Raw genomic sequence first — 22,103 nt, forward strand, 5'->3', positions numbered from 1 at the left:
TGTGATCACAGGACCCATGAGATCATGACCTGATCCGAAACCAAGAGTCGGATGCTTTTTTTTTTTTTTTAGGGTTTTATTTATATGACACAGCAATAGCCAGTGAGAGAGGAACACAAGCAGGGGGAGTGGGAGAGGAAGAAGCAGCTCCCAGCAGAGGAGCCTGACATGGGGCTCGATCCCAGAACGCTGGGATCACACCCTGAGCCAAAGGCAGATGCTTAACGACTGAGCCACCCAGGCGCCCCAAGAGTCGGATGCTTAACCAACTGAGCCACCCAGGCGCCCCTAAGGTGCCTTTTTCCAAAAGGTATTTGCGGTATCTCACCAAAAAATACTTGAAGAATCATCATCCACGTGAGTGGTTGCGTGTAGTTGCTAACAGCAAAGAAGTTTGTGAATTACGTTATTTCCAGATTAACCAGGATGAGGAAGATGAGACTTGAAACTCATTTATCTGGAGTATTTTGTATGAGTTCTTGAATAAAACTTAGGAACCAAAAAAAAAAAAAAAAAAAGTTTGAATACTTTAATTTAGGTCTATGATCCATTTTAAAGATTTTCTCTTTAACTCATCTCCACACCCAGTGTGGGACTTGAACTTACAACCCTGAGATCAAGAGTCACATGCTCTACCAACTAAGCCCGCCAGGTGCTGGTCCGTTTTATTTATCTGTAAGATTTTATTTATTTATGGGGCACCTGGGTGGCTCAGTCAGTTAAGTGTCTGCCTTCAGCTCAGGTCATGATCCCGGGGTCCTGGGATTGAGCCCCACATTGGGCTCGTAGCTCAGCAGGGAGTCCGCTTCTCCCTTTCCTTTCTTTTTTTTTTTTTTTTTTAAAGATTTTATTTATTTATTTGACAGAGAGGCAGCCAGCGAGAGAGGGAACACAAGCAGGGGGAGTGGGAGAGGAAGAAGCAGGCTCCCAGCAGAGGAGCCTGATGCAGGACTCGATCCCAGGACTCTGGGATCACGCCCTGGGCCGAAGGCAGATGCTTAACCACTGAGCCACCCAGGCGCCCTGCTTCTCCCTTTCCAACTCCCCCTGCTTGTGCTCACTCTCTCTGTCAAATAAATAAATCTTAAAAAAAAAAAAAAATTTTTTTTTAAATTATTTTGTTGGGGTAGGGGGACAGGCAGAGGGAGAGAGAAAATCTCAAGCAGACTCCGTACTGAGCATGGAGCCCAGCTTGGGGCTTCATCTCATGACCCTTAGATTGAGGGTCCCAAACCAGGAGTTGGATGCTTAACTGACGGAGCCACGCAGGTGCCCCAGTGATCCATTTTAAATTAATTTCTGTGTGTAGGTGAGGAAAAGGTTGATGTTTATTCTTTTTCACGTGAATGTCCAGTTGTCCCAGCACCATTTGTTGAATAAATTCACTTTTTAAATTATTTTTTAAAAATTTTTTATGTTTTTAAAAGATTTTATTTATTTGAGAGAGAGAAATGGAGAACAAGCCAGGAGAATGACAGAGGCAGACGGAGAAGCAGGCTCCCTGCTTGACGTGGGACCCCTGAAGATTTTAGTTTTAAGTAATCTCTATACCCAATGTGGGGCTTGAACTTACAACTCTGAGATCACTAATTGTGTGCTCCACCTGCTGAACCAGCCAGCCGCCCGAATAAATTTACTTTTAACGCCAGTATCGGTAAACAAAGATCACATTCAGGCCGTAGAATACGGGGGGCAACCTTAGTAGTTCCTTGCTCTGACATCGTTGGTAGGCGACTCCTGGGTGGGTCAGTCAATTAAGTGTCTGCCTTCAGTACAGGTCACGATATCAGAGTCCCGGGGTCGAGTCCCGCGTTGGGTTCCCTGCACAGCGGTGAGCCTGCTTCTCCCCCTTGCTCTGCAGCTCCCCCTGCTTGTGCTCTCTTGCTCTCTCTGTCAAGTAAATAAAACCTTTAAAAATGAAAGAATGAAATCATTGGTATTCCTCATGTGTCCTCATCATTAACTTTGGTCTCTCTGGCCTGAAGTTTAGTGTGTTTTTTTGTGCTTGTTCCTTCCACCTTTTTACTTTAGCTCCTAAATTTTTATACATCCGTATAGAACCTATATATTCTTGGTTTTGAAAATTCTCTAGGGAAGGTGGTGAGGGTCAGAGGCAGCCAACCAGGTATATCAGTGAGGATTAGCTTTGGCTCCATAAAATTCATTAAATATTAGTGACTTATTAAGATAATTTTTCTTCCATGCTAAAAGAGGCCAGAGGTAGAGAATCCAGTGCCCTTAGACATCAGGGACCCAAGCTCCTTCTGTCTTCTTGCTCCATTTTCCATTGTGTGACTTCCAACTTCAGGGTGTCATGACCCAATATAGCTGCTGGAGCTCTAGCCATCACATCTTTTTTTTTTTTTTTAATGATTTTTTATTATATTATGTTAGTCACCATACAGTACATCCCCGGTTTCCGATGTAAGGCTCGATGATTCATTAGTTGTGTATAACACCCAGTGCACCATGCAATACGTGCCCTCCTTACTACCCATCACCGGTCTATCCCATTCCCCCACCCCCCTCCCCTCTGAGGTCCTCACTTTGTTTCTCAGAGTCCATAGTCTCTCATGTTTCATTCCCCCTTCTGATTACCCCCCCTTTCTTTATCCCTTTCTTCCCCTACCGATCATCCTAGTTCTTTTTTTTTTTTTTTTTTAGATTTTTTATTTATTTATTCGACAGAGATAGAGACAGCCAGCGAGAGAGGGAACACAAGCAGGGGGAGTGGGAGAGGAAGAAGCAGGCTCATAGCGGAAGAGCCTGACGTGGGGCTCGAACCCGGAACGCCGGGATCACGCCCTGAGCCGAAGGCAGACGCTTAACCGCTGTGCCACCCAGGCGCCCCCGATCATCCTAGTTCTTATGTTCCATAGATGAGAGAAATCATATGATAGTTGTCTTTCTCTGCTTGACTTATTTCACTTAGCATTATCTCCTCCAGTGCCGTCCATGTTGTAGCAAATGTTGAGAACTCGTTCTTTCTGATAGCTGAGTAATATTCCATTGTATATATGGACCACAACTTCTTAATCCAGTCATCTGTTGAAGGGCATCTCGGCTCCTTCCACGATTTAGCTATTGTGGACATTGCTGCTATGAACATTGGGGTGCATATGGCCCTTCTCTTCACTACGTCTGTATCTTTGGGGTAAATACCCAGTAGTGGAATGGCTGGATCATAGGGTAGCTCAATTTTTAACTTTTTAAGGGACCTCCACACTGTTTTCCAGAGTGGCTGTACCAACTTGCATTCCCACCAACAATGTAGGAGGGATCCCCTTTCTCCACATCCTCTCCAACAATTGTTGTTTCTTGCCTTGTCTATTTTTGCCATTCTAACTGGCGTAAGGTGGTATCTCAGTGTGGTTTTGATTTGAATTTCCTTGATTCTAGCCATCACATCTGCATCCAGGCAGCAGGTGGTAGGAAGGGGGCAATGCATAAGGGTCTATTTTCTCCTGAGCCACCTCCCTTTAAGCACCCTCCCTGGAGATTTTATGCAACAATTCCACTTTTGTATTATTCGCCAGAATTTAGTTGCATGGCCACTTAAAGGGAGGTTGGAAGTATAGTTTGTTAGCCAAGCATACTGCTGTTTGGCATGACATCACATTATGTTACTAAGGAAAAAGGGAAAATGGCTTTGGGTAGTCAAAACTAGCTGCAGTGAGAGGTCTTGGACCTGGAAGCCCAGTGCAAGTGTGTGTTCCTGATTCCTTTCTCACTCAATTTTGGACACACTAGAGGTCTCACAGACAGCCAGTTGTGGAGATAAGAGGAGCCTTGTAGCACCAAAAGGAAGCTGCAAGAAGAGTATGCCTCTTGCTGTGACAAGAGTGTGCATTGCTTCACCCCTACCCGTGGACGACTGTGGTCAGATGGGGCAGCCTGAGAGCTTTCTGGATGGAGAAGACAGAGCCCTTGGAAGCCGGGGCAGGCAATCCGGAAGCCCTCCTCATGCCCAGAAGCATGTTTGGAATGCATTTTGGAGCACAGAGTAAGGATAGGCAGGATGCAGAGGGCATGCAGAGATTAGAGGATGCTGGCAGAGCATGGCTTCTGAGCACCTGCCAATCAAGCCGGAGGCAAAGGTCCCAAGATGTGAAATGTCCAGATGCCCTCCTAAGGACAAGAGCAAGGGCAGGGGGCCAGCATTAGGAAGACCTTTGAGAGTGAAGTGGGCTCTCCCATCAGAAAGGAGTAGGGCTGGGGAGCGTGGGTGGCTCAGTTGGTGAAGCCTCCAACTCTTGGTTTCAGCTCAGGTCCTGCTGTCAGTCAGGGTCATGGGATCGAGCCCTGTGTTGGGCTCAGTGAGGAGTCTGATTGGGTGTCTCTCTCCCTTTTCCTCCGCTCCTCCCCCACACTGCTCGCTTGTGTGCTTGCTGGCTCTCTCTCAAATAAATAAACCTTAAACAGAAAGGAGTAGGGAGCACAGCAGAGAAATAAGACGATGCTCTGGCTCCACAGAGACCCAGCCCCTACCTAGTCCCTGGCAGAAGCCGTGCTTCCTGGTGGGAGGGTGCCTGGGGCCAGCACAGGGGGCTTGGAGCGCCTTGCTTGCAGGCTTGCTCCCAGGGCTGAGGGCACTTCATTCTGCAGGTGACAGTGAAGAGACGAGCTTCCCATGATGGGTCGGAATGAATTCCAAGGCAGGGATGGCTGGATTAAACCCCACGTTCGCTTCTAGATCCTTCCAGTCCTAAGCTATTTTTTTTTTGGCACAGGAGAATCTTTTTACAAATCCTAATCCTAAGAAATGTCATTAAGACAGATTTAGAGTTAAAATTTAACTGCTGCTTTGGTTCCTGATGCAAGATGTACAGGTTTTAACCAGTAACAGAAGGTGGTTAGGAGTGTGGGAAAAGCCCTACATTGGAGTCACTACTTGCTCCGTGAACATGAGTGTGAGAGAAGGGGGTCGTTGCAGGCCTGGACCTGGAAACTGTCTAGTGGTCAGATAAAGGGACAAGGGTCTTCGGCCACTCGCTGCTCCTCACTGTGGATGCACTGGAGTTCAGACTCACCACCTGGTGTGGGTTGTGGATGGTATCAGTTATTAAAGTGGCTGCCGCCTGAGCACAGGCCTGACTCCCACCCTGCTTGGCCGTCTGGAGCCAGAGCGCCGTTGACTAGCCTGGCCACCTCCAGCCCTGCACTCGCCTGGCCTTGCCCCCTGGCCTGCTGTCTCCCACCTCTCCATACTCCTAGCTCCCTGCGGCCCAAGGTGGGGGTCTGCAATGCAAACCTTCTGCACTGTTCAGCCACCCAGGCCCTTGCAGAAAGCTGCTCGTTTTTTCCTTTGTTTCATGTGGAGCCTCTGACTTCTGGGCAAAACCCGCCCTACCAGCTCCCAGACCGGGAGAGAAAGGGCAGGGCCACTCCAGAACCGGTTCTAACATGGGAGTAAACACATGCTGGAGTCCTTTCCTTGTGGCCTTCCAGAGGGCTGCTAGGAAATGCCGCTTCTTCCTGAAGCTCATTCCCCTGTGCTGTCTCTCTTCTTCTGTCTCTTTCTAGAAGGGCATCCCTTCACTTGGATCCCTGACCGTTCCCTTGTCGACACAGCTGATCTTCAGAGTTAAAATCCCGATGGGTTGGGGGTTGCACTGTTTGCCAGGAGTCTGGTAGAGTCTTGGGTTGTGGCTAGGGCATCTGACGGAGCACTGGGCCCCCGTCCTGGGACACAGAGGAGGCAAACTGAACGCTGCCTTGGCACAGAGAGCTGTGCGTCCGTCTTCGGGACCCCAGCTGCAGGGCTGGCTGCCTTCAGTCTGTAGGGAGAAAGGGCGGGGTGTGTGGGCATAGGAAGATGAAGGGTCGAGATGTTCCCGGAATGTGAAGCATGCAGCCAGTGGTGGGGCGTGGGGGAGGAAGGCAAGGAAGGGAAGCTCCCCACTGTCCTGGAACATCCAGTGATCACACATTTCTTCAGAGACCTTGGTTCTGACTGAGCACAGAGATCCTTGACTTTTAGGTACAGGGTACCTTTGGGAAGGTTTAGGGATAGGAGCTCCTCGCTTAGTGGGTCAGCCGGGTGCTGAGGAGGACGGATGAGGTACCCGTGCCTTGTTCCTCTCAACCTTGAAAGCCTCATGTTGTGAAAGAAGCCAGATGCAGAGGGCCACATACTGTGTGACTCCATATGCCTGAATTGTGCAGAATAAGAAAAACCATAGAGACACAAAGGAAGCTGGTGGTTGCTGGGGGCCAGGAGCAGGAGGAACCGGGGGCGCCTGCTTAATGCGTCTGGGCTTTCCTTCAGGGGTGATGACTGTTTTCGAACTGGGTAGAGGAGATGATTGCACAATATAATGAATTTACTGAATGTTCCTGAGTTGCTCAGTTGAAAATGGTTACTTTTATGTCATGAATTTCATCTCAGTTAACAAATTAACACTCAGAGGCATAATAAGGCAAGTCTTTGCCAAGGGTTTGCTCAGTGTACATTGTCCTGAGTGTTCTGGGGCCCGGGAGTGGGTCTGGTATTTTCTGTTGCTGGACGTCTCCGTCCCTCCTCTCAGACAGGGCCCCCTGTCCCGCTTCTCCCCTAGCACCATCCTGCTGTACCGCATCATGGCCTGGGGCCTGGCCGCCCTGCTCTGCGTGGAGGGAGTGGTCGTGCTCTACTACCCTTCCGTGTCCAGGTAAGCCGGGACTCCCAACTCCCCTGCCCATGGAGTGCTCTTGCAGACAATGCGTGGGCCCCGAGCCAGAGTGGGCCCCTTGCAGGTCAGGCCCTTGTTCCCAGAGCCGCCCAGCTGAATCCCGGGGGGAGGGGGCACTCACTACCATACCTTGTGCTCTTGAGCTCATTTCTCTGCCTCTGCCCTTCGCATCTGTGTGGGGGGGTGCCTGTGCGCAGGGCTTCAGGGGTGTGTCCTCCGTGTGACAACGTGCACACAGCTCTGGCTGTGTCCCTCTCCATACTGCTGGAGCTTTCTCAGGCAAACCCGTTGTTTGCTTTTTATTCTTCCAGCCAGCTTCATCTGCATGACCACGGGAGTTTGCCCTCCTAAGGATGAACTCCAAGTGGCTCTTGGAGGAGCTGGTTCTGAGCCTCTGCTTGCCTCACTCTGTCACTTCTCTTCCCTCTTTCAGCCATCCTGAACACAGATGCAGGGAGATAGATAGCGGAAATTGTCTCAGGTTCTTCTTCAGCCTTAAAATCTAGTCAATGCAGGGGCGCCTGGGTGGCTCAGTTGGTTTGGTTCAGTTGGTAAGACGTATGCCTTGGGCTCAGGTCACGATCCTAGAGCCTTGGGATCGAGCCCATGTTGGGCTTCCTGCTCAGTGGGGAGCCTGCTTCTCCCTCTCCCTCTGCTGCTCCCCCTGCTTGTGCTCACTCTCTCTCTCTGTCAGATAAGTAAATAAAATCTTTTAGAAAAAATCTCATCAGTGCAACCATTTCTAAGGCCTTATGGTCCCTCCAAGTGTGTATATTCTAACTTCTAATGGAAAACTGAAAAACAGTTTGGACATTGTCTCTTTGTGATTTTAGGGCAGTGTAGACAAGGATCAACACAGCACAGCCCTGCAGACAAATCCGGCCCTCTGCTTGGTTTTGTAAATAAAGTTTTATTGGAACACAGTCTTGCCCATTTGTTTATGCGTGGTTTATGGCTGCTTTCACACTGCAGTGTCAGTTTCGACAGGCTGTTTGGTCCACGGAGCATAAAATACTTACTGGAAATGTTCCCTGACAGAAAGTTTGCTGACTCATGGTTAGACCTTTTCTCCCCGCTTCCTTTTTGACTTCTTGCGGCTACTCACTTAGACATCTCCAAATTGGTGTTGCCTCGTTGATGGGAACACCCCCAAAATTCTGGGTAGGTCCATCCTGAGGAACTTGAAAAGGACGAATACAGTGACGGTGGTGTTATACTGGAATGCACTTAATTGGAAAGGGAGTTACCATCACTGACCTTCACCTGTGGGCTCCTGGAGCCTCCTGGGCAGGTTGCATCTGAGCATGAGGGGCCATTGCTGCAGGGCTCTCGGGGAGCTCTGAGGTGCCCCTGTGGTCCTTAGGAGGCTGCTGTTGGGCCTGCGTCAGGCCCCCATCCTCACCCTGTCATTCGTTGCTCACTTTTTGTCTCTTCCTCCACCTGTTTCTCCCTCCAGCCTTTCAGACCACATTTGAGCCTTCACATTGCAAATGAAAGCTTCTCTTCAAGGAAGGTAGCATTGTAAGGCAGTACTGCGTGCCTTCTGATGGCGAGAAAAGGTGGCTCTGTGTTTTTCTTTCCTGACTTTTTTTGCATGTTCTATCATTTTCTGCTTCTGGTTTGACCACTCCATGCATATTAAAACAAGAGTGCTTGCATTTTTATCATTCCACCTTCTGTGGCCAGAGGGGCTGGTCCCTTGTCTGCTTTTCCACCTCCTACTTGGGTTGATCCTGAGCTGTCCTCTGTCCCCTTTGCCTTCAATTGTCTCTTCCTCTTTGTCTTAACTGATTTCTTAGCTGATAGTTCTTACCTTGGTAAACCCATGTCTGCGTGGCACTCCACTGTGTTACATAGTCACTACGATTCCCATGATCCTTCAACAGAAACGCCGGTCCTTGGGACAGCTGGGTGGCTCAGTGGGTTAAGTGTCTGCCTTTAGCTCAGGTCGTGATCTCAGGGTCCTGGGATCAAGTCCTGGGTTGGGCGCCCTGCGCAACGGGGAGCCTACTTCTGCCTCTGCCCACCCCTGTCATGAATGAATACATAAAATCTTTTTTTTTTTCATTTATTTATTAGAGTGTGAGAGAGCATTCATAAGCAGGGAGGAGAGGTAGAAGGAGAAGCAGACTCCCCGCCGAGCAGGGAGCCCGATGCGTGGCTCCATCCCAGGACCCTGGGATCATGACCTGAGCCAAAGGCAGGCGCTGAACCGACTGAGCCACCCAGGTGCTCAAAATAAATAAAATCTTAAAAAAAAGAGAATTTAATTAATTAATTCTGGTCCTTCTCCCTGAAAAGCAACACTGAAATGATTGTTATGCATAACCATGGGAACACATTTCTTTTGAAACATGAAGCTTAGGTATTTTGGGGTGCTCAAGGGGAGGAGCTGGATCTCCTTCACGGGACTGGCCAGGCATAGTGCCGAGTACGTACTGAAAACCTCACTACTTCGCTGAGCGCCTCTGTCTCTACTTGCATTGGTCTTTTTCTCCTTGAAGAGACCCCGTGTAGGGGACTCCCCCATTCCACTGTGTCTGCCTCTATCTTTCCTTTTCCCAGCAGGGGCCTTTAAAAGCTCCCCCAGTGGAATGCCTTAGAGGTCCTTCCATTTACAAGACAGACAAACAGAAACATGATTGATCTCCCTTCTTGGGTGATGTATTGCTTATTCGCAGACATGAGCTATGAGTCACGTTTCCTTTGGGCAGACTCAGAAGTGGATTTATGCGTTTCCCTTTTCACTCTCCTCTTCTTATCTCGGCTTCCAGATAAGTGTGCATATTTTCGGCAGAGCCTTGTTTTGGAGAATGACTTGGTTTTCCTCCCCCAGGTGTGAGCAGGATCTGGAGCATGCCATTCCCCACTATGTCACCACATACTTGCCACTGCTACTGGTCTTTGTGGCCAACCCCATCCTGTTCCGAAAGACAGTGACTGCAGGTGAGTAACAGGGAGGCTCTCTGGGTGCAGGACTGTGGGGTATGGCTCCATGCCTTGAGCTCAGATGATGGCATGTGTCGTCCTTCTGGAGTCATCCAGGACATTGACCCCATTTGTCATTCCTCAGAGACATAAGGACAGTGCACTTGGAGAAAGTGAGCAGGTTTAATACATGAAGTGAGCAAGCCTCTTTAGTGGTGGGTACATCTGTTCTTGGCCGGCGTTTAATAGCTCCAGGCCAGGACCAGGGAACTTGGTATTTCCATCTGGGCTCATTGTGGGTCTGCCCTTGGTGTGCCTCGTGGGCCCCAGGAGCGCCCTGAGAAAATTGTGGTGCTCAGATAGGAGTAGGGGGAAGGGATGGAGTGTGGCCTGAGGAGTGGTGAGCCTGGCGACTCCCACCATGTGCTCGGCCTATGTCTTTTCTCAGTTGGGCAGGAAACAGGAAGTAGAACACAGGAAATAAGTCAAATGCAATGGTAAGAACTGGATAAGAAGGGTGTTGTGAGCCAGCAGAAAGCACTGGATAGGCCTCCGCTGAGGCTGGGGACTTGGCATTCCAGTCCCCACCGCATCCCCAAGGAAGCGTGACCAGGAGCAAACCAACAACCTTAAGCCTCCCGGATCTCTCAAGTGCAGAATGAGAATGAAGAAGTCGGGGGCACCTGGGGGGCTCAGGCCGTTAGGCATCCTGGGATTGAGCGTGTGTCATCTTGGGGTCCAGGGATTGAGCCCTGCATCATTAGGGTCCCTGCTCGGCAGGGAGTCTGCTTCTCCCTCTGCCCCTCCCCCCAGTGCACATGTGTTTTCTCGCACGCACGCTCTCTGTCTCTCAAATAAAATCTTAAAAAAAAAAGTGCATCTTAACCAAGGGTTGATTGAGGATCAGCTGTTGATTGTAGAACTTTAAAACACTAAAAGGATTCTGCCATTAGGAATAGGAAATCATGGTGGCTCTTTGGATCCTTTTTTTTTTCATGTCTGCATTTAAAAACAGTATATTAAATACAGCAACTTTTTAAACAGAATTGCATAAAAGTGCTGAGTCAGTTACATCAAACATGAAAATCACATCTAGGAAAATGATGGGAAAGAAATGTATTAAGATGGTCACGGTGCTGGTCTCAGGGTGGACAATGGCTCATTAATTTTCCTCTAACCTTTGTTATATTTTCCAACTTGCCTATAAGGAGAAATTTTTAATCTTTCGATGTTCGAAACAGCAAGTGTGCATTATTTTGTTTTAAAATTTTTATTTATTTGAGAGGAGGGGGAGCAGCAGAGGGAGAGAGAGGGAGAAGCAGATTCCCCGCTGAGCAGGGAGCCCCATGTGGGTGTCGATCCCAGGACCCTGAGATCATGACCTGAGCCGAAGGCAGACGCTTCACCAACTGAACCACCCAGGCGCCCCAACTCTGTACTGCTTTCAAAATAGAAAATATAAACCTTTAAAAAAATACAGTTCTTGATAAAAATACAGTTCTTGAACTCATAAGATCCAAATAAAATCTGGAGCTTAATTAATAGTAAAGCACCATTGCTAATCTCTTCCTTGTGACAAATGTGAGCTTGGTGTGTAAGTTGTCGACGTTGAGAATCTAGGTATAGGTCCGCAGAAACTCTGTGTGCTGTCTCTTCAACTCTTATAAAAGTCCACAGTGATTTGAAACTAAGTTTTAGGGACGCCTGGATGTCTCAGTCAGTTAAACGTCTGCCTTCGGCTCAAGTCATGATCTCAGGGTCCTGGGATCGAGCCCCACATTGGCCTCCCTGCTCAGCGGGGAGTCTGCTTCTCCCTCTGCCTCTGCCCATTTGCCTTCCCCTGCTTGTGCACCCTCTGTCTTTCTCGAGCTCTCTCTCTTAAATAAATAAAATCCAAAAGAAAAAAAAGAAAGTGAAAGTTTGCAAGACTGTACATCCCGCGGAGTCTGGGAACCGTGGCTTGGAAGCCGGGAGGGAGGAAGGGCAGTACCACGCTCTGCCTTGTGCTCTGCTGCCTTTGCTTATGGGCTGACATCCTTGTTGACGCCCTTACCCGTCACTCGGGAAATGCAAATAATGTACATTACATGCAGTTCCCTCTGTTGTTTGCAGTGGCCTCTTTACTAAAAGGAAGACAAGGCATTTACACAGAGAACGAGAGACGGATGGGAGCCATGATCAAGACCCGATTTTTCAAAATAATGCTGGTTTTCATTATTTGGTAACCTTTCTTCTATATTTTTTTTAAGTTGCCACTGGGAAGGGATATGCAGTCAGCGCACTTTTCCAAGTGTGACCCAAAAGTTGCAAAGGGAAGAGTCTTTGGAAAGGAAATCTTTGACACTGTGCTGGGGCGCTTAGAGGAAATGCACACGAGACAGGAAGTTAAGTCCACAACGTATGAACTCCTGCAAAGATACTCACATCTGCTCAGATTTTATATAAAGCCCTTGGAACAAAACATCCTGAGTTTGGTTTTGCTAACATCCCAAAAGTGCATCCAGGGTTTACTCTCACTGCTAGGGCTAACCCTGAAATGAAGCACTTGACCGCGCTTCTAAAACTTGCCCATTTCTATCCATCGGGACCCAGGATTCCTGTATCCTACAAGAAACGGGGGCAAGGGTACATTTTTTGCAGTCAGGGAGTGTAGAGAGCAATTTCTCTCTCCTCAGTTTGCCCCCCCCCCCCCATTCTGCCCCAAGTTTCAGGAGGATGCTTTGAAAAATGTTCTGGAACCAATGCAAAACAGATGGGAGTCAGAAAACCTTTTGCTAGGTTGAGTCAATAGTTTGCAAATCAGGGTGTGCCTTTGTGGTGTTAATAATTTATCCGATAGGAGGAGGTTTGTTTGGACGTTCTCCTAGGAGAGATGGAAATAAACTGTCTCCCTCTAAAAATACACTTAGCTTGTCATTTTAAATTTCAATGGCCTACCAACAATAACATCAAAAAGTTTACACGTAAGATAGCAAGATTTTGGGGTGGGGGTCTCTGTCAAAATGTTACGTTACTCTTCAAATGAAACACGCGTTTTGGGTTATTTCATAGACTACTAGGTCCCTGACAGCTGATGTGGTGTGGAGTGTTACCCTTGGGAAGATTTGTTCATCTCTGCTTTAGACTTGAGAAAAGGAGTTACATCTCTTAAATTCTGGTTACACTGGTTCCTCCCAGCTGCTCAAGTGGTCCCCCCTCTAGGACTTGTCAGTCTTGGAAGACACGTTCCCTGACTCCCAGCATTTAAAAATGAATTGAGTCACCCTGGGTTATTTTCTCTCTGACAGTTGGCTGCCTAACATCATCAATGAAAGCCTTTTATTCTATCTTGAAATGCAACCAGACATCAGTGGAAGTTCTTTGAAACCTGTCAGAAATGCGGCCAAGACCACGTGGTTCATTATGGTAGGTCACTCTTGATTTTAAAGTTTTTTCTTGAAAAGTAAAAGTCAAAAAGGACAAGAACCGCACAGAAGTCTGATGGATGAGTTTAACAGGTTCCTGTGGACCTCCATCTGCGTTGGATCCTCTCGCTCGCTAGTCCCAGTCCTTGGTGGGATCATTATAAATGGGCACAAGTCTGGTGAATCAGTTTGGCACAGTGTACCAGACCTTTGAGGCAGACTCAAAATATCAGGGAATTTAGCTTGAAGAAATATTTCAGCCTGTGAGAAAGCCATAGGGATGAAGGTGTGCCTTGTAACATGACCTGTCATTAGCAAGCATTATAGGCAACCCAAATTAAACAAATACGAGGGAATGGCTAAGTAAATGACATTTTTTGATCTCGATGGAACGGTATGCAGGTGTTAAATGGGACAGTTACGAGATCTCTAGGACTAAGTGAAAAGCGCAAGACATAAAAATTATGCTAGTTACAACTACATAATAGTGTGTGAGAAAACGTTGGCTAGAAATACACAACATGGGAGTAAGGTGGGAACGGCGTGAGGACGTCCTGCCAGTGTGTCCGCTGTGTTGAGTTCATAATGAGAAACTAAACTGTTACTAGAGCGGTACGGGTTGTCCTGTACAGCACTGGTATTTATGTTGCTCCCAAATTGGGGAGAATCTGACTCATGAGGACGTTAGACTAAGACCAGCATTCACTGCCTCCACCCCTTGGCTTTGGAGTTTCGCTTGGTTCCTTCGGTTTACCACATGCAAGTGGAGGAATGTTCTCCAGACTCATTTGTAGCCTCGGGTACCTTTGTTAAATCAAATTCTGACTCGCGAGCCCAGGATGGAAAGCACCTGTCGCAGAGCCAAGCCACCCTGGCACAGGCAACAATAGGATTGGTTGGGCTGCCCTGTGTTGTGTACCTTCCCCCTCCTCCCTCCCCCTCCCCTCCCCCACCTCCTCTGTTTTCAGCCATCGTGGAAGGTGCAGCACCTAACGCCAGTCTTTGTCTTGCCCCAACCCGGCCAAGCGGCTTACTTGCACACGAGGCAGCCCAGTGGGCATGCGAGTGGGGTTGGTGCTTTCACTCCTGCTACCGGAGCTGACTGACCCGTGTTGTTTTCTCCTGCTTCCCAGGGGATACTGAATCCAGCCCAAGGATTCCTCTTGTCCTTGGCCTTGTACGGCTGGACGGGATGCAGCCTGGAGTTTCAGTCCCCGAGGAAGGAGATTCAGTGGGAGTCCGTGGCGACCTCTGCTACGGAGCGGACCGGCCTGTCCCCAGAGGGCTCCTGTGTGCCCTGTGAGCACCCGACTTGCGGGAAGGTGGGGCGAGCCGGCGGACACATGTCCGACGAGGCGCTGAGCATGTTGTCTGAAGGTAAGCCCTGTCTCCCGAGGCAGGTGCGTCGCGGAAACCCAGGGCCAGCCTGGAAGTCCTGTCTAAAACAAGGAGGTGACGTGGTGTGGGACAGGCGACATACTTCAGGGTGTGACATACTTAGTCCCGTGACATGCTTCAGGTATGAATGGAGAGTGACCGCAGCGGACATTGATGCTACTCTGGCATTTGTCACCCAGCTCTCTCTTTAATATTTTAACAGCGCCTGCCGCTCAGTTCCTCAGCACGGTAGCCCCCTGTACTTGCAATGGTCCCGCGTTGGCCGGATGGCTGTATGAACAGGAGATCGTTGTCGCCCCACACCCCTCACTTGCTGCAGGGCCGTGGTGCTGTGACTGACCCTGGTTCTGGGTGCGGCTATTGCAGGTGAAAAGCCAGTGCCCCAGGGCTGCCTTTCGGACCTGTCCCTCTCGTTTGGCGACTCTTGTGTTGTGCTCTTCAGACTGCTCCGCGGTCATCAAACCTGGTTCTCGGGAACCCGAGTGAGGCCCTTTGGACATGTAGGAATCAATTCAATTCCAAGACGTACACGAAAATTTGCGGGAAAAGTTGTGTGTCCTGAAATGCGTTGGTGACCAGATACTAACCCACCCAGGCCCGGCAACCTACTAACTTGTTCCATCACGTTAGCTCATGTGTGCGTGGAGCTGGGTGACATTCACCTGCCCTCTTGGTTCAAGGGCTACCCTAAGGTGGGAAGGTGAGCTACCTTAAAACCATCCATGGTTAGCTCCTTCACCCTGTGAAACTGAATTTCCTGGATGAGATGCGATCAAATCAAAACACAGGAAAAGCTTCAAGTGACGGAGACTCACTTGGAGACCTTAGTGTTTGGTTTCAGAGTTTTGTGTTGACGAAAGCAGCCCTGTCGTTCCAATGGATGACAGTATTTTGTTGTACAGTCCAAATTGTAACTTAGGAAACGACTTTGCTAATGGACCAGTCTTCTCCCTGTTGAGGTTCCTTGTAAGGCTTTGTTTTCAGCCAAAATGTACCTTTTGACGAGGAGGGGTTTGAAAATCGCTACTCTGACATTCACCGAGCTTTAGCTGACCTGACTGTTTGTAATCTGCAAGCAGACTGATCCTTAGGAGAAGGTCTTTGGTGGCTGTAATGTTGTGGTAACCCACTGGTGGTTTTTCTGAGCGTGTTCCAGGACATAGAGGTTTCTTTACCCGTCCTCAGCTGACGCTGGGGCTGGCAGAAATGCACCAGCCTCGTGTGACAACGTCTTGCCCATCTTCTGTGGCTGTCTCCCGAGCAGGTGTCATTCTCAGCACTGCTGGCACGTAGGGCGGGGGACTCTTTGTCCCAAGGGCCGGCCTGGGCACTGTAGGATGCAGGGCAGCCTCCCTGGCCTCTGCCCGCTCATGGCCAGTAGCGCCCATCCCGATGGGGACAACCAGCACTGTTTCCAGACATCAACAGATATCCCCTGGACGCACAGCGACCCCAGTTTGGAACAAGCATCTCAGAATCATTAGGCTGTCCAAAAGCTCGGATCCAAAAATTTGCTTTCCCCAACATGTTTTCTGAGCCAAGTACACACACAGACACATACACACACACGCATGTGTGAAGCCAAAGATAGACACCACACAATCCAGACGGACTCTATGTATGGAAATAATATTGAAATTTGAGAGAGGGGAAGATACGGCAAGGCTGTGTGGAAATGGCTTTAGAGTTTCTTTCCATTCTTTCAATTCAGTTACATTGAAGGAGGGTTTGTTTTCAGATGATTGGCTTGGTTTATTCTCGGGGCCAAAATATGTAGTGGTGAACTGATAGATTGATTCTGTGAGATGAGTATTGTCTGGTTGTAATTGGAAGCCTCAAAGGAAAACAGTGTTTCTGGCTAAAGCGAAAAGGCGGAGACCATGTGTTAATCGACTTTCTCTCCGGTGCAAATCCTTCATCAAGGATGACGGAACCACCGAGGGGAGCTGCTGTTAGCCTGGTACCACCTGGGAATGAGCCAAAAAATTTGATCTCGATCTGTTTAGTTCTGCTGGATTCCCATCCTGGTGTTTCAGAGTGGTCGAGCCTGTCTTTGGAAGTCAAGTAGAACATGAGAAATGACAATAAAAACCATCCCAACGTGCCCCCTGCCCCAGTCACCACCAAGGAACACCACCAGTCAGTATGTCTCAGCAAGCTGGGGCATGGGTCTGGGCCTGAAGGTCGGGAGTATTGACACGGGGCTTTTTGAGAAAGTGAACAGAGCCGATAGAAACAGGGCATGGGTTCCTTCCGGCTGCTCTCTCTCGAAGCTTCCTTCCCTTCCCTCGTCCTCAGTGCGAGCCCTCAGCAAGGCTGACGGAATGGAGTAATTCACAGCCATGCTCTCACGCGTGATGGAGAGTCTGTCTTTGAAATTTGAACTCCATTTGGTTAGTTTGTATTTGGGGAAATAGTGCAATAAGGAAGCGTCTTAAAAATCTTGGCGTTTGGACCGTGACAGAGGCGCCGATGGCGGCGTTCCCTAGAGAAGTGCCTCAGACTTCTCACTGCAGAGAAGACTGGCCCTACTCCCACCTTGCTTTTGCCTCCCTCCTGTGCTTTTGTTAAAAATGGAGATATAATTCGCATACCATAAAATTCATCCTCTTAAAGCGTACTTTCAACGCCGGTGGGTTTTAGTATATTCACAGAGTTGTGCAGGTGTCTAATTCCAGAACATTGTCATCACTCCAAAAGCAAGCCCTATTCCTGTTTCCAGCCCTTCCCATTCCTCCCTCCCCTCAGCTGCTGATTTACTTTCTGTCTCTGGATTTGCCTCTTCTGGGCATTTCATCTAAATGGACAAATGTTTGTGCTTTTGCGGCTGCGTTCTCTCACTTAGCATGATGTTTTCAGGGTTCATCCACGTCTGGCCTGCGTCAGAATTTCGGCTTTTTATGGCTGAATAATACTCCATTATATGGATAGAGTCGTACTCGGTTCTGGTAATAATGACCGATGACCTCCCACAGCTCCACCAGGCCTCGTGCTGGGAGCTGTGTGGGGTGAAGGGACCAGAGGCTGCAAACCTGGCCCCCAAGGATCTCACAGTCTGTTGGACAAAATAAAAAACCCAGCAATAGGGGCACCTGGGTGACTCAGTCGTTTGAGCACACGACTCTCGATTTCTGCTCAGGTCGTGATCTCAGGGTCATGGGTCGTGGGTCAAGTCCCGCATCTGGCTCCGCGCTGAGCAGGGAGCCTGCCTGGGATTCTTTGTTTCCCTCTCCTTGTGCCTCTCCCTGCTCGTGCTCGCTCTCTCTCTAATAATAATAATAAGAAAAGCTAGGAATAGGATAAGCAATGGAAATGCCAGTTTGAGAAAAATTTAGAGGAAAAAGAAAGCATGTGGGAAACGCTTTTTGAGAAAAACGAGGAATGTAGTTGGTATCTTTGATTGTGGAAAGGATATGTGTACAAGTAGGAGCTACTGATTTAGAGCCCTGGTAACGTATTGTTAGTTACGTCTGTTGGGTCAGGCTTTTTGAGGGATGTGGAAGCGCAGAGTAACTTTGCCAAACTAACCACCGACATTGGCGAAAGTATATGGTGGAGATGCGACGGAAGGGGCGGGTACAGCCTTCGGTTTCTGTCTGCTCACCTGGGAATCTTTCAGCGTTGTTCCTAAGATACAGTCTCGTATTTTGTATAGGCATCCTGTGCGGGACTTGGCTAAAAAGAATGAAGGGGAATTTTATTCAGAAATTAAAGCATTTTAGGGGCGCCTGGGTGGCTCAGTCGTTAAGCGCCTGCCTTCGGCTCAGGGAGTGATCCCGGCGTTCTGGGATCGAGCCCCACATCGGGCTCCTCCACTGGGAGCCTGCTTCTTCCTCTCCCACTCCCCCTGCCTGTGTTCCCTCTCTCGCTGGCTGTCTCTCTCTCTGTCAAATAAATAAATAAAATCTTTAAAAAAAAATTTAATTAAAGAATTTAAGTGTTTTGCAGCCTAGGACACCTCGCGTTTATAAAGATCTCCACATGAGACTGTGGCTGTCTGTCACTGCCGTGGCCCTCCAGGGACAGTTTCAGGATTCTAACTCTTCCCTGGTCAGTGTGTCTCGGGGGCCATTCACGGAGTCTTTCTAGAGGCTTCGCCAGCTCACAGAACGTCTGTCTTCCCTGCCCGACAGTGGGCACAGGCTAACGGGTGGAGCGCCGGCCGGCAGGATCGCCTGGAGGATGTCGTTCTCGGCCGTCCTGCCCTCCCGTCCTCCACCCACCCGCCCTGTCACTGACTGCAGCTGAGTCTCAGTAAGTTACGTGCACAGACGATGCCACTGCGGTGCATCACGTCAGGGGAAAGCCTCGCAAGAGCTGTTCTCTTACGGGTGGAGCTTGAGCCTTGGTACCTGAGTGGGTACAGGGAAAACCCAGTACACACACCAGAACGGGAAGTGTAGCTCTTTTCTAAACGTATACATGGGCATGCTAAACGCAACGAGTCCAGTGCACTGAACAGTGAGCGCCAAGGACTGTCCCCAGTGAACTAGCGCCAGACCTTCTTCAAGAGTTCTCAGTCCGGACGCTTCCGTGCCTATATTGAAACAGAACGTTGAGTTTACTTTTAACCTTTCACCGTGCAGGTGCAAACGAACACCTGAGTCTTTTCTCTTTGCTTCTTTTCTTATGTTTTGAAACTCCACTACGGTTAACGTACAGTGTTCTGTTAGTTTCAGGTGTACAACGTAGTGATTGAACACTTGTATACGTCCCCCGGTGCTCGGCACAGCCAGTGCGCTGATGATCCCATCACCTGTTGCTCCCATCCCCCGCCCACGTCCCCTCTGGTCACCCCCAGTTTGTTCTCTAGAATTAGGACTGTTTTGTGGTTTGTTTCTTTTTTCTTTTCTTTTCTTTTTTTTAAAGATTTTATTCATTTACTTGATAGAGCACAATCAGGGGGAGCAGGAGAGGGGGAAGCAGGCACCCCGCTGAGCAGGGAGCCTGATCTGGGGTTCGATCCCAGGACCCTGGGATCGTGACCTGAGCCGAAGGCAGACGCTTAACGGCTGAGCCACCCACGCGCCCTTTTGGTTTGTTTCTTGTTTGTTTGCTTGTTTTATGTCTTAAATTCCACTACATGAGTGAAATCATGGAGTATTTGTCTTTAAGTGTATTTCACTTAGGATCGTACCTTGTACATCTATATTGTTGCAAATGGCAAGATTTCATTCTCTTTTATGGCTGAGTAATATTTGATTGTGTGTATGTGGGTGTATACACACCACAACTTCGTTATCCCTTCATCTGTCAGTGGACACTTGGGCTGCTTCCATCACTTGACTGTTACAAATACTGCAGCAGGAAACATAGGCACGCATATGTCTTTGTGAATTAGTGTTTTCATAATCTTTGGGTAAATACTCAGTAGTGGAATTACTGGATCATATGGCGATTCTATTTCTGAATTTCTCAGGACCCTCCATACTATTTTCAGAGTGGCTGCACCAGTTTGCATTCCCACCAACAGTGCACGAGGGTTCCATTTTCTCCACATCCTTGCCAACACCTGTTTCTTGTCTTGTTGGGGTCAGCCATTCTGACCTGTGTGAGGTGAGATCTCATTGTGGTTTTGATTTGTATTTTCCCGATGCCAAGTGACGTGGAGCATTTTTTTCATAGGCCTGTTTGCCATCTGGATGTCTTCTTTGGAGAAATGTCTTTTTGTCTCCTGTCCATTTTTTTAGCTGGATTATTTGTGGTTTTGCCGTTGTTGTATAAGCTCTTATGTGTTTTGGAGACTCACCCCTTATTGGGTATGTCCTGTGCAAATATCTTCTCTCCTTCAACAGGACGTCTTTTAGCTCTGTTGATTATTTCCATCACTGTGCAGAAACTTTATTTCAATGTAGTCCCAATAGTTTATTTTTGCTTTTGTTTCCCTTGCCTCAGGAGACTTGTCTAGAAAAATGTTGGTATGGCCGATGTCAGAGACATTGCTGCCTGTTCTCTCTTGTAGGATTTTTACGGTTTCAGGTCTCACTCTCACATTTAGATCTTTAATCCGTTTTGAGTTCATTTTTGCGTTTGGTAGAAGAAAGTGGTCCAGTTTCATTCTTCGGCATGTGGCTGTCCAGTTTCCCCAACACCATTTGTTGAAGAGACTGTCTCTTGCTCATTGTATATTTTTCCTCCTTTCTCAGAGATTGATTGACCCTATAGTCATGGGTTTATTTCTGGGCTCTCTGTTCTGTTCTGTTGATCTATGTGTCTGTTTTTGTGCCAGTACCTTACTGTTTTGATACTACTAATATATTTTGACATCTGGCATTGCGGTAGCTCCAGTTTTCTTCTTTTTCAAAATTGCTTTGGCTCTTCGAGGTCTTGTGTGGTTTCATACAAATTTTAGGATTATTTGTTCTAGTTCTGTGAAAAAAGCTGTGGGTATTTTTTTTTAAAAGATTTTATTTATTTATTTGACAGAGTGAGAGCACAAGCAGGGGGAGCAGTAGAAAGAGAGGGAGAAGCAGACTGCCCGCCGAGCAGGGAGCCTGATGCGGGACTCGATTCCCGGACCCTGGGATCACGACCTGAGCAGAAGGCAGCTGCTTAACCGACTGAGCCACCCAGGGACCCAAAGCTGTGGGTATTTTGATAGTGATAGCTTTAGAGCTGTAGATTGTTTTGGGTAGTTGGACATGTTAACGATACTTGTTTTTCCAATCCATAACCATAGACTGTCTTGCCATGTGTTTGTGTCGTCTTCAGTTACTTTCATCAGTGTTTTATAGTTTTCAGAGTACAGGTCTTTCACCTCTTTGGTTAAGTTTATTCTTAGATATTTAATTATTTTTGGTGCAGTTGTTAGTGGGATTGTTTTCTTAATTTCTCTTTCTGTTGCGTCATTATTCGTGTACAGACATGCAGTGGATTTCTGCATATTGATTTCGTAGCCTACAACCTACTGAATTCATTTATCCGTTCTAGTAGTTTTTGGTGGAGTCTGGCAGGTTTTCTATATATGGTATCCTGTCTTCTGCAAATAGTGAAAGTTTTACTTCTTCCTTACCTTACCTCACCTTCCTTACCTTTTACTTGTTTTTCTTCTGTGATTGCTGTGGCTGGGACTTCCAGTAGTGTGTTGACTAAAAGTGGTGAGAGTGGACATCCTTACCTTGCTGCTGATCTTTGAGGGAAAGCTCTCAATTTTTCACCATTGAGTGTGATGGTAGCTGTGGGTTTTTCATAAATGGCCTTTATTATGTTGAGGTTTGTTCCCTCTTAACCTACTTTGTTGAGGGCTTTTTTTTTTTTTTAAGATTTTATTTATTTGATAGAGAGCACAAGCAGGGGAGCAGCAGAGGGGGAGAGAGAAGCAGGCTCCCTGCTGAGCAGGGAGCCCGATGCAGGACTCCATCCCAGGACTCCGGGATCATGACCTGAGTTGAAGGCAGACATTTAACCGACTGAGCCCCCTGGGGCGCCCCTGTTGGGGGCTTTTATCATGAACGGATGTTGTACTTTGTCAGATGCTTTTTCTGCATCTATTGAAATGATCACATGGTTTTTATCCTTGTTTTGTTTTTTTTAATCCTTTCTCGGTTGATGTGATGTATCCCATTGATTGATTTGCAAATATTGAACCACTGTTGCATCCGGGGGATAAATCCCACTTGGTTGTGGGGAACGATTTTTCTCATATATCGTTGGATTCTGTTTGCTAGTATTTTTTGAGGATTTTCGAGTCTGTGTTCATCAG

The 22,103-nt window shown here is 48.0% G+C and overlaps 1 protein-coding gene across 2 annotated transcripts in view; it reads left to right on the top strand.

Annotated features, from left to right (window-relative positions):
* GPR143 (G protein-coupled receptor 143) overlaps positions 1-22,103 on the top strand; it is a 42,683-nt gene that overhangs the window by 7,811 nt on the left and 12,769 nt on the right. The window contains exons 4-8 of one of the 2 annotated variants that reach the window (XM_045813597.2): positions 6,558-6,650; positions 9,508-9,617; positions 11,712-11,820; positions 12,887-13,004; positions 14,137-14,380. In XM_045813597.2, the coding sequence (XP_045669553.2) occupies positions 6,558-6,650; positions 9,508-9,617; positions 11,712-11,820; positions 12,887-13,004; positions 14,137-14,380 (674 nt within the window). The remainder of the gene's footprint in view (positions 1-6,557; positions 6,651-9,507; positions 9,618-11,711; positions 11,821-12,886; positions 13,005-14,136; positions 14,381-22,103) is intronic. The other variant, XM_087859768.1, reaches the window with a different exon arrangement.

This window comes from Ursus americanus, chromosome X, assembly GCF_024610735.1.
Source record: "Ursus americanus isolate L20-20 chromosome X, mUrsAme1.1.p, whole genome shotgun sequence".
Classification (NCBI taxonomy): Eukaryota; Metazoa; Chordata; class Mammalia; order Carnivora; family Ursidae; genus Ursus; species Ursus americanus.